The following is a 12,925-nucleotide window of genomic DNA, read 5'->3' on the forward strand; positions in this document are numbered from 1 at the left end:
AACAACAACAACGCATTTCTCAAACTACAATTGTGGTGCATTAAAGATTACAAAGTGAAATTATTTTCCAGGACAAACTTATATGTAGTATGTGTATGCATGCAAATATTATTGATATATTGCTTATACGATCATCACAAGCTTTCTGTTAACAAACTCTGTAATGTGTTTATCAAATAAAATGGCCTGCTGTACATTTAAAAGTACCAATGCTTTAAATGGAGCAGAAACAACTACAACCAGTCACTGACATCTTGAGTTCTGTTACAAACAGTGTTGGGGAAAGTTATTTTAAAATTAATGCATTACAATATTGTGTTACTAAAAAGTAACTAATTGCTTTACGTGGTTACTTTATATGGAAAGTAAATTACATTACTTTTGCTTTACTTTTTCTCACCTGGGCTGGGATTGCTTGTTTGATTTTTAATAGGCTAAATAATTGTGGGATATCAAAGGCAGCAAAAAATACATCTCTGCTGCCTTCAGAAATCGATCAGATGAAGGTATCTCAGAAGGTATTCGCTTTGCTTATATTCAAAGGGGTAGCAGCACTCACGATGCAATGGTGGGGCTCGTGTGTCGATCTGGCTGAGGAGCGAGAGATGGGTGCATCCCTATTGCTCGCTCTCTCTCTAGATTGCGATGTCCTTTTGCCTGACCACCGGGCGGTTGCTCGTGCAGTTGTCAGATTATACTGGTCACAGCAAAAAGAGACCCCTAAAACACTTAAAGTTTATAAATAAAGATTATAAATATATAATATCTTGGATCAGGCATTTTCAGCAGCGGGTCAGGCTGGTACTGTGCTGCACACCATGGCTGTGTTACAGGATAGATGCTTGTATTAATATATTGTCTGGCTGTTCGTTAGCTACATTTAATTCTGAGGAATTTAATAGTGAAATAGAAAAAAAAGAAAGAAAAAAAGGATGGACTTTGAGAGCGCCGCCTCCGAGCGCTTCTTCCATTATGATAAAGCGTGTGAGAGGTTACTCGAGGTGATGACTCGTGCTGTGGCCAGATTACAGCTAGACTGGATCTCCATGATGTTAACTCGTTCATGGGGAAAACCTTATTCTTCGCACGTCTTTGTGCCCTCAACGTCAACTTATTCGACTATCGAGGTTGCAGGGGAGTGTGGATATACGATGCGAGGATCTCTCCTCTGGGGCTCATCGCCACTTTAAGAGTCAGCACTCCCCACCAACCCATGCATAATAACACCCACGCTGGTGGGGGTCAGACTATGGCAGTGTTTCATGCATACCAGGCTGATCTGCTAAAAAAAGAAAGAAAAAAAAGCAGAGTGTGGTGAGTTGCGCTCCTCCTCGTAAAGACTGGGGACCGACTCGTCACGCTCAGCAGCCTTATAATAGACCTGAGACAAAAATCCTTAGGGTTTTTTGTGCCCAGGTCTGTGGGGGTGTGCCCCTTCGGGACAGGGCATGTAAAATACATCAATCAGCTCCTACTCGACACCCTCACGAAACAACTGTAAAATCTCCGCCACCTCTGGTGATTTGGGGGGCAACGGTTTTCAGCAAATTGATGTTCTGTTGTTTCCTTTTATCGCCCAGGACTCAGAACATTTAACATGCCCCCAACAGGAAGTATTAAAAATGGTACCCCTTTAAGGAGACTTTGGTATCATGAAAGCTACTGCCGGGTATCTCTCTTTGGGTCCTAAAGACAGTAAAAAGGAATACGCTGCCCTCCTCGTTTTGACGTTGTGGTTCCCACTACCATGAAACCGGAGTAGGTGCATCTGCTGTCACAAGAAAAAAGAAATTGGGGACTGCGTCCGGTGTAATATCTTTGAGGCTTGAACTGTTCCGTCAAAACGTTCAAGTTGAAGATGCTAACTATTAAGAAGATCGTGTTGCAAATTCAACATCACAATTGGTTCTTCACGATCGATCTTAAAGACACATATTTTCACATAGAAATATTGCCACAACACAGGAAGTTCCTGAGGTTTGCTTTAGGGAGCTTACCATTATTGGGTCCTTCCATTCGACTTAGCCATGTTATATAGACTTTTGGCTGATACTGGCCCAGTCTCAAGAGCTTGCGCTTCAACATCGAGGTCAATCCCCGCTCATCTTCTCTGGGGCTGAGATACAATGTCAAGAAAAGTGTACTCTCTCCCGCCCAGAGGGTAACGTGCTTGCGGTTTAAATGGGACTCTGTCACCATCGGGGGCACAACTGTCTCCCGCTCATGTCAAGACCATTTTAAACACCCCCTAAGCAACAGTGCTTCGTGCCCTTTCTAAAAATCCATGTTTATGGTAAGTCACGCGCTGAATGCTTCATGCACTTTCTAAACTTCATGTTTATGGTAAGGGTTACTTGCTGTGGCTTTGTTCCCTTTCTACATGGTTCAGACCCCGGTTCCTCGCCTTGGGTCCCACTTTAGGTGCATCTTGCCGTCACAGAATGCTAACGACAGACGCCTCCCTGTCGGGCTGGGTAGTGGTCTTAAGTGGTCGTCCAGCCGAGTGATACCCAACCTTCAGGACCTTCAGTCTCAAACGCAGGGGACAATATCCCCAGCCCAAGTTGTGAACCTTCATGCTTGGCCCCAGAAGGGTACCAACTGAGGGACACTGGGTTTTCAGCTGATGTCATAGAGACCATTCTCAGTGCTAGAGCTCCCTCCACTAGAGGAAGTTATGCCAATAAATGGGGCGTCTTTGAAAGGTGGTGCACTGCATGTAATGCAGATCCAGTTAACTGCCTGATTGCTTTAGTTCTGGACTTTCTGCAGGAAAAATGATCAGCAGGCACATGCCCCGCCACTCTCAGGCAGTGGTGGAGGAAGTACTGAATCTCAGTACTTAAGTAAAAGTACAAATAACCAGAGACATATTTACTTTAGTAAAAGTAAAAGTACCACAATGAAAACCTTACTTAAGTAAAAAGTAAAAAGTACCTGATTTAAAATGTACTTTAAGTATTAAAAGTAAAAGTACTTGCATAAAAATGTATTCTCTTAATGTCTATATTCTAATAATTAGGGCTGTAACAATATGCAATATGAATCCGAAATCGCGACACTCGGATCCATGAACCTGTGTCGCGGTGAGTGTGAGAAGGCAGAATCGCGACACCCCCCTTATTTGAAGATAACATTATAGCCTACAATACGTAGATCTATACCACAAAACTAGCTGAGGATAAATTCTTTCAAATTGGCAATCCCAGCGTTATGGACGTGACAATTGCAGTAAAAACTTGAAATGTAAATTCTCAGAAAATGCATTTAATACCAATTGAAACTGTTTATATATCCATACTCCCTACTCCCTTAATAAAGAAGTCCAGACATTAGAAAAATATTAGTCTACTACAGACACATGCGTTTTATATTTAATATGAGGGAAATATAAATCCGTAACGGACGTGACACAAAAAAATCTTTAACTTTTAGGTGGCAAAATATTTTTTAGTAATTCTGTGAATTTCACTGCGCAAACCAAAAGTAATATAGGCTACCCACTGGATGAAGAAGGGTTGGCTCTCCACAGAACATAAAATATTCATTTTATTTTTTGTGTTCACATTTATGAGGAAAAAACAATGTTACGGACGTGTCAGTTCTCACGTGAGCGCTCTGAAAGCGGCACTAAAATACTGCGGGCGCAGGAGGAGCGGGCGCGTGGAGCGGGCGGGCGCGTGTACTGGTGAAACGCATGAACCGAAACTCAGGTCTGTACTTGCCTCACAGACCTGAGACGTATGTATATAGAAAGCTTGAAATGTGTACTTTTAAACAGAACAATTCAAAACGAAAGAAAACAGACTGTTCTCTGCATGTAATTCGCATGAAATGTGCATTTCTCTCTGGCGCGTTCACTGCAAAGATCGCGCGTCAGCATAGTCATCTTCATCTTTGCTGCCGACACTGACACAGCAGGAAACACTTGTTTATTAATAACCAATGAAAATGTCTCCTTGTTATATTTTACATATTCATAATCATTACTTTTGCCGGTTCTTTGTGACAGCTTTTAGGTGCTTTATTGGCAGCGCCACAGTTACATGTTACATGAACGCGTCAGCAGCGAAAACATGGAGATTTTTTTCAATCCCTGTTTTGGCAAGGGGAAAACTGATCAGAAAATGTAACGAAAATGTAACGAAATGTTGTAGAAATGTAGTGGAGTAGAAAGTATAATAATTGCTGCAAAAAGTAACGAAGTAAAAGTCAAAAGTATGCACTATTGATTCTACTTAAGTAAAGTACAGATACGTGAAAAATGTACTTAAGTAAAGTAACGAAGTATTTTTACTTCGTTACATTCCACCACTGCTCTCAGGGCTATGTGGCCGCTTTATTGGCTTGCCACGCCTTGATTGACGGGGTGCAACTTGGGAAACATCCTCTGATCACCCGCTTTGTTCATGGAGCCAGGCGTCTGAGGCCTCCCATTTTGAGTCACTATATTTTATTGAGAGGAGTACCTAATAGGGATGTCCCGATCCGATCACGTGATCGGAAATCGGGCCCGATCGCGTGTTTTCAGACTCGATCGGAATCGGACGTTACCTCCCGATCAGGACTCGGATATATATGTATTTATATTCTCATTATTTTTTAACACCTCTATTATGCGGTGACACAGAGTTACGGCGGTTTCACACTGCACGCGTTATTAGAGTGTAAGCAGCGCAGGAGCAGTGCGTATGGTGAGCAGGAGCAGGACACGCGCGTTTTGCTTTCATACTGGCAGCGTTTGTCACGCGCGGCTGAACCGCGGGTTGTGTACAGACAGAGTCTATAATGGATAAGTTGGCATTGCTTTTTTTCGTTTTCAAATACATTTAAGAGAAAAGACTTGCCAAGAAGCTTATTTTATTAATAATTTCATTTATATAACTTTTGGTTCATCTTTGTTTTTATTGTTATGGCAACAAGTTTGTTTTTGGACATTTGTTTTCTTTTTAAATTGCTGTTGGTCATTTGATTGACTGTTTAAAACACAATAGATATCATCAATGCACTTTTTGGATAAAACTGCGGTGTATTTTGGCCATGATCAATGTATTGTCACTTTAATTCAGCAAAAGCGGCGCAGCAAAAATAGACTCGGCGCCGAAACGATCACGGCACTCCTGCTCTGCTATGCACTGCCGCGCCGCCTCTGCGTGCGGTGTGAATGCTCTAAAGCCTGGTTTAATCTGTTAACATGGGCGGCGAAAAAAATCCGCGCTGCACGCTTTGCTAACAGTGCAGTGTGAAACCGGCGTAAGAGTTAGGAGTGCAGTTCCTAAAAGCACATTACTGGCTTTGCAAACACTGTGGCACTTTTATTTTTTATTTGTTTACATGCCTACCGGATATTTTAAGTTGAGGTGCTATTTGTTTATATATTAGACTTTTTTTATATTTACTGTTGCACTAAAGTCCAAAAGTGAAGAATTTATTTATTACTTGATTGTTCAAGCTACCTCACAGAAGTGCTCTGTTTGTTAACAGAGTTGTTGAATGTTAAAATAAGGTGAATTATATAAAAAATAAGGAACATCCTGGATCGTTTTTTTTCGCTCTTCTTTATTCTTTTTTTTTTTGCATTATAGAAGTATCGGATCGGGACTCGGTATCGGCAGATACTTAAAATCAAATGACTCGGACTCGGACTCGAGGGCAAAAAAACCTGATCGGGACATCCCTAGTACCTAACCTAACTCAAGCTGATTGAGCCATCTCTACCATCTGGTTGAGGTATGTTATGCCAAAAAAATCCACTAGATGTCACAGTGTCAATCAACAGCACTTGTCACAACACTTCCTCTAACATGGATTTCAGAAACAAAAAAAATCACTCCTGCCATGTGAACTGTTTTTGGTGAATTATTTATTTTAATTTTTGATTTGACATATTACACTGTAAGAGCCCTAACTTTACAAAATTATGTTACTTGGTGCCATGAAAAAACTTTAGTATGTTTTTAATAATTTTTCAAAAACATGCTCAACCAAACAGTTGATTTGGCACTTTATGGTAAAAGTAGAAAAGCTAAGCTAATGTTTTCAGATCATCCATGTCTGCTGTCAGAATGGAGAAATAGTCAGACTATTTGCTGAGAAATATAAACTTCTGATCATTCATAGAATGTGACACAGCTATTGTTATTTCTTCATGAATATACCGAGATCATTTCTTAAGTGTGTTTTTTTTTTTTTGATGATTTTTTTTTAATGAATTCATAGAATGAATGTGTGGAAATCATAATTATCAGAGGCAATTACTTCTTAAATGACAAATGCTGGTTTACTAACATTACTAAAATTGTAAGAGATTGTAATTTTCTTTTCTTTTTTTTTTCTTTTTTTACAATTACTAGATGGAAGTCAACAGTTTCTATGGTACAAGAATGCGCACTCTTCAGGCCCTTGTACCAGAAAACGTCTCAGTTACATATGTAACCCTCGTTCCCTGAAGGAGGGAACGGAGACGTAATCGATCAGTATAGGGAACCAGGTCCGGTTGGGCCAGTATGGGGCAATTAGCAAGACCTGCTCCTCTTCCTCCCTGACTTTGCACAGTGTCTGTGCGAGAAGGCTCACTGGGGGAAACGCATAATTGTGGAGGCCCCGGGGCCAGCTGTGTGCCAGTGCATCCGTGCCGAGGGTGCCCTCGTTCAGGGAGTAAAACAACTGGCAATGGGACGAGTCCGGAGAGGCAAACAGATCTATTTGTGTGGCCCCGAAGTGGTCCCAGAGTCCCCACTCTCCCAGGGTCACAGGCTGTCGTGAGAGCTCGTCGGCGTCACGATTGAGCAGGCTGGGATATAAGTGGCACGAAGCGACCTCAGATGCCTCTGACTCCATAGGAGGAGGTGGCGGGCGAGTTGTGACATGCGAGAGGAGCGTAGGCCACCTTGATGGGCAAAGAAAAAAAAAAATCCTGTTGCTCTACCACACTTTTCTTGAAACATAAAAGCCTAAAATGCCATTATATTACTATCTTTTGCAGTTTTTGAATGCAGAAAGAATGTAATGTCTTTTTGGTTTTGTTACTTTTAGTTATTTATGTTATTTATTTTTGTTTATTGTTAAAAAACAAGAAAACATAATTTCCTGTGTTAAAATGAAAACCTGAAATATTTAATGGCATACTTCAATAAATAAAGAAGATTCAATATACAAAAATATTTTATTTTGATTATGTTTTTAAAAAAAATAGTATTATTGTTCATATTTTCTGTATAGTTCATAATTTCACAGTATGTGTATGAATTCCGGTACTTTTTTTTTTTACCTTTAAGTGCCATATCAACCATTTGGTAGAGGCCGATATCTATCTATAAATTACAGAAACGTCTGTCTGTGTGTGTGTGTGTGTGTGTGTGTGTGTGTGTGTGTGTGTGTGTGTGTGTGTGTGTGTGTGTGTGTGTGTGTGTGTGTGTGTGTGTGTGTGTGTGTCTGTCTGTCTGTCTGTCTGTCTGTCTGTCTGTTATTTGCATATCTCTCGAACCGTTAGTCCGATGGATTTAAAACTTGACAGGTGTCTCGCTACGGGCACGAGTAAGTGCAGTGCCAAGTTTGACGTTGTATGGATTAGAAATGCTAAAGATATCGTTAAAAATAAATAGTAGGTCCCTTTCTCATCCGTACATCCAGTCCCTCTTGAGGCCTTCTGCCCTCCGCTGTTCACAACGGTGGATCAGGAGAGTCTTCACAGATTGCCCAGTCTGTGCTCTTCAGCCCTACGTCCACCGCAAGCCAGTGCCGTAAGTCAGAGCAACTATTTGTTTGTTATGGGGTGTTTGGGCTCCACTTTTCAGTAGACATTTAACAATTACTGGGACATCAACATCCTGGAAAACCCCAGGAAGTGTGAAGGCAGTGCAAGTCAGCAACTTCACTCAAAAAGCCAGACGACATGCATTGTGTTGAGGAAGAAAATGAAGGATTGTCCCACAGTAAAGAAACCCTGCAGAGGAATCTTCTATTTATTCATTTATTTTTGGCAATTATTGTATAAAGATACATTCACTTAATGAAAAGTTATAGGCAGTATACCACCATAACCACAATTAAATGATTATTTCTAAAAAGTGTATTACAAATTGTATTTCACCCAATGATACAGACTAAAGAGAAACATAATAAAGATAATTTCATGCCACAATGCAACAAAAGTCTATCAGCCCATCCAGAAGTCAGTCTAACAGAACAACAGCGCTTTCTTAAAAATAGATAAAAACACTTAATCAACTGAAATGACATTGATATGTGACATCAAATGTGAAAAAACATCAACAGAATACAAAACTGATTGTGATCAATTATACTACATCAATACCCAGTAAAACAAAAATATTTTTGTGATTTGTGAAATATAATATGCATCCGCATATAAAATGCATATATTTATAGCAGTAAAAGATAACAAATTATCATAACCCAGTATATAGAAGTTGATGGGATACAGGATATGGAAGAAAGTCAGGGAATAATTAACATTGTGTAAGATTAATCAAGAATACAACAAAATATTGTAAGATCAAAACTCTTTAGTGTAATTGACTGTCACTGAGCACAAACCCCACTTATGTTAGCATTGCTTTGTTGTCTATTTTTGTGCATACACTACCATTCAAAAAGTTTGGGGTCAATACGTTTTTTAACGTGTTTTTGAAAGAAGTCACTTCTGCTCAACAAGGCTGCATTTATTTGATCAAAAATACAGTAAGACAGTAATATTGTGAAATATTAGTACAATGTACTGTAAAAGAACTGCTTTCTATTGTAATATATTTTAAAATGTAAATTGTTCCTGTGATGGAAAGCTGAATTTTCAGCAGCCATTCTTTGATGAAAAGAACATCTGAAAAGCATTTGATGCATTCTTGCTGGTGAAACAAAACTTACTGACCCCAAACTTTTGAGTTTATCTTTAGTGGTGTATCTTTACATATAAAATAAGAAAGGTATCACCATAAGCGATAGAAAAAATGATAGCGAAGAGTTTTGTGTAAGAGATGTTGCAGAAGATGGAATTTTAGTTATTGTTAAGGAAGAAGGCAAAGCAGAAGTGAGAGAAGTAGGAGGAGAAGTAGGAGGAGAAGTAGGAGGAGAAGTAGGACGAGAAGTAGGACGAGAAGTAGGAGGAGAAGTAGGACGAGAAGTAGGACGAGAAGTAGGACGAGAAGTAGGACGAGAAGTAGGACCAGGACAGGTGTAATTGTTGTCAGAATCATTTCCAGCAGAGGAAAACTGCACAAAACCTGGAGGATCGCTGCACATAAAGGATGTGATCCATTCCTGATAGCGGGATACTCTGGTGTAAACACCAGGATATTCGGGTCGAGCACAGCCAATCCCAAAGCTAACGACACCGGACTGGACCCATACAGAGCTCTGCCTGCTCACCATCGGACCTCCTGAATCCCCCTGAAAATACAAATCAATGCTCAATCAATCATTTTAGAAAGAGACATGCACTGTTCAAGAGTTTGGGGTCAGTAAGATTTATTTAAAGAAAATAATACTTTCATTCAGCAAGGATGCATTAAATTGATCAAAAGAGTCAAAGTCATTTATAATGTTACAGATGATTTCTATTTCATATTATAAATGTTGTTCTTTTGAACTTTCTATTCATCAAGGAATCTTAGACATTTTTTATCATGTTTCCACAGAAATATGAAGCAGCACAACTGTTTTCAACATTGATAATAAGAGGTAAAGTTTTTTATCAGCAAATCATCATATTAGAATGATTTCTGAAGGATCATGTGACACTGAAGACTGGAGTAATGATGCTGAAAATTCAGCTTTGCATCACAGGAATAAATTATATTTAACATTTTCAACAAAAAAAAGAAGGTTATTTTAAATAGGCGATTATTGGTGGGTATGATCATTGCAAAAAAATAAATCTTTAACTGCAAATCTTCGACTCCACTTGCAACTTCCCTTTTGGTTTCTGACTAGATAAGTCCTCTTTTTGCAAGATATTTTTTAAAAATATATTTCAGTTTTTATTTAAATTTGGCCCATGACATCAATTCTCAATTAAACGTGTGCAAGACAACTGTATTTACAGTAAGTTCACACAAGATGTGTCATTGTGGTTAAAAACGGGTCACAGGACGTGTCATTGTGGTTTTCTTTACATTGAAAACATAAGAAAAGTAGTGCGGGGTGAAAGGAAAATCAAATTCTGCAGCAGTTCAATAAACAATGAACTAATATTATGTAACGAATGGACTTAATCCAAAATGCTCTAGGCCTCATAAAACCTTCCCCCTTTCCCCTGTTGTCATCGGCCCTCAAACCAGTTCTCTTCAAAGGCCGTTATCACCTCTGCTCTCCTGAACGATCTCAGCAAGAGACTGTCTGCCACCCTCAAAGACAGCATGAGAGTCCAGACGGCACTAGCCATTTGGTCCAAGACTATAGAGATAAACCTCCAATACACAAGGACACTTACTCCATTCTTACCCACAAACTTTCCCAAATGTTTATAGTATTTCCCCTGTATTTTATGCATGTCCCTATGTTTTATTAGCCTAGTTATGATTGTAGTGTTCTCGTGCAGGAAGATCTTCTCACTTCCTGCTCAGCTACTGTTCGGACGCTCTTGCTTACTGCTCCGCGCTTTGCTCTATCGCTTTTACATTTTATCTCCTATATTTTTATATTTTATTTCCTTTTATCACCTAATTTTAACTTCAGCAAATCAGCACAGTGCTCAGACGACAAAGTTTGGATTACTACAAAAACGCAGAATTCTTTTACCCGACCAGCTTACATTCCGGGGAAAGGAAAACACAACTGCCTACACTCATGAGGATAAGAGAGAAAATGTCTCTTCTGGTTCAAGAATCTACTTGCTGCACTAACTGCCACAGACTTTTACAAAGGATTGCAGTTCTTGAAACAAAGTTACTTACGGGACCACCAAACCAGATGGAACACACAACAGAGCTCATGGTCATGGACACCCTCAGCATACCGGTGAGTCCCATGAAACTAGTGCTCCTCGACAGGTAGAGAAACAAGCCGATCGACTTACAAATTGATGGCACAAACAGGGAGCGAGACCCAAAGGCACTCGAGACATCAGATTGTCACGAGCCTCATATATTACCGCAGTAGCATCCTCTACCCCAGATACAGCTCTGACAAGGATTACAAACACTGGTCTCCTACCACCACCTATACATCTTGAGAACAGATTTGAAGTACTAATGAATGTAAATGAGGAATCCCCAAATGTGATGAATGTGATCGAACACAGACTGAATGGGCCAGTAGCTAACACTGATGCTAACTGGCGCTCAAGGTCGAGCAGACAGCGGCACTCAGCTCAGAGCGCAGCCGAGCCCAGGACTCTGATAGTGGGGGACTCCATAATCAGAAACATTAGCAACAGGGATACAACTACGTGCTGCCTTCCACAAGCATCAATTTCTGATATAAACAGGGAACTTCAGAACATTCTGATGAAACATAAGACTGCAAATCGACTCATCATTCATGTGGGGAAGAATGATATTCATAAAGAGCAGTCAGAACTCCTTAAGAAGGATTTCAATGAACTTTTTGAAACATTTAAAAGACTGAAAGCTCAAACATTCATCAGTGGACCACTCCCAGCAAGAGGAACAAACAGGTTTTCACAGCTGCTTGGGCTTAATGGCTGCAAAAAACCTGCAATATAAAAGGAGTTAACTTCATTGACAACTTCAATCTTTTCTGGAGTCAGAGACAACTATTTCATCGGGATGGCCATCACCCAAACAAACTTGGTTCAAGAGTGTTAAAGGACAATATCTACTTCTCCCTCAATCATCCTTCTGCAGTGTGTGTCAATCTGAACGACACACACACACCTGGAAACAGTATGAATGACCACAGGACTTCACTTCAGCAGCAAAATGGACATGCGGTTGACATATCACACAAGGACAATGATAACACCACTCCGCCACAACAACCTCTGCTCACGGACACAATCTCAGCTGAGCCCTGCCCACAGAGCTCACCAAAGACAGACATATTAGAAATGCTCCAAGATTCAGCACCCAAGGACGACTTCCTGGAAAACAGCCAGGGAAGCCAGGACAGCATATTACAGCCTCCGATAACACCTGAGCAACAACCCCTTTCACCAGACACGTTATCCCTCTCTCCAGCATCCCCACTTCTGTGTTTCTCAGAGAAAATGGAAGAACTGGTGCATGCTGGAACCAAACTATCCCACTCTTTTGCTGCAAGCCCCCAGATAACAACCAAAAAACGGCAGGCACCTCAACCACCAAAGCCTGCGCGCCAAGCTCGCCCTCCCCCTCCTGTGAGAGCTCTTCGGCCTCTGCCACAACGCCAGGGCCCACACCCTCCTCCATCTGCTCGAGGTGAACCAAAAACAACTGATACCAGCTCTCAGTGATATGTGTTGGGTCCCTGCTATGATAACAGTAACCTTCTCAAATGTTTACAGAACAAGCGGGAACCCAGTGTGCCTGTATCTTTCTCTATTGCTGTTCTATTACAAGATAGAAAGTCTAAGGCCCTCAATAGCTGTACAGCAAACCCAACTAATCTGGTGCCTATTACATGTCAAACTAAGATTGCTGTGACAAAAAGTAAGACTGTTAAGTTAGCACTTTTAAACATTCGCTCACTTAAAAATAAATCACTTCTAGTCAACGACTTAACCACAAACAACCTGGACTTTATGTTTCTAAATGAAACCTGGCTAGAAGACAGCTGCAGTGCAACAGTCCTCAATGAAACATCCCCTCCTAACTTTACTTTTATGAGTGTCTGCAGAGCTGTTAAGAGAGGTGGGGGTCTAGCTGCTCTTTTTAAAGATATCTATCAATGTAAGCAAATATCATTTGGGAATTACCCGTCTTTCGAATATCTGGTACTGTGTTAAAAGGTGCTCCACACATTTTAC

General features: G+C 40.4%; 2 protein-coding genes across 2 annotated transcripts in view; both read right to left on the reverse strand.

Annotated features, from left to right (window-relative positions):
• Positions 1-12,925, reverse strand: part of LOC311096687 (integrin alpha-X-like) — a 569,425-nt gene that overhangs the window by 379,538 nt on the left and 176,962 nt on the right. The window lies entirely within an intron of this gene.
• LOC311096696 (uncharacterized protein) overlaps positions 7,942-12,925 on the reverse strand; it is a 33,286-nt gene continuing 28,302 nt past the window's right edge. Inside the window, exon 11 of the mRNA XM_084136009.1 lies at positions 7,942-9,408. Within this exon, the coding sequence (XP_083992135.1) occupies positions 8,926-9,408 (483 nt within the window). The 3' untranslated portion in view covers positions 7,942-8,925. The remainder of the gene's footprint in view (positions 9,409-12,925) is intronic.

The sequence above is a fragment of the Abramis brama genome (genome assembly GCF_963993115.1).
Source record: "Abramis brama genome assembly, chromosome: 14".
NCBI lineage: Eukaryota > Metazoa > Chordata > Actinopteri > Cypriniformes > Leuciscidae > Abramis > Abramis brama.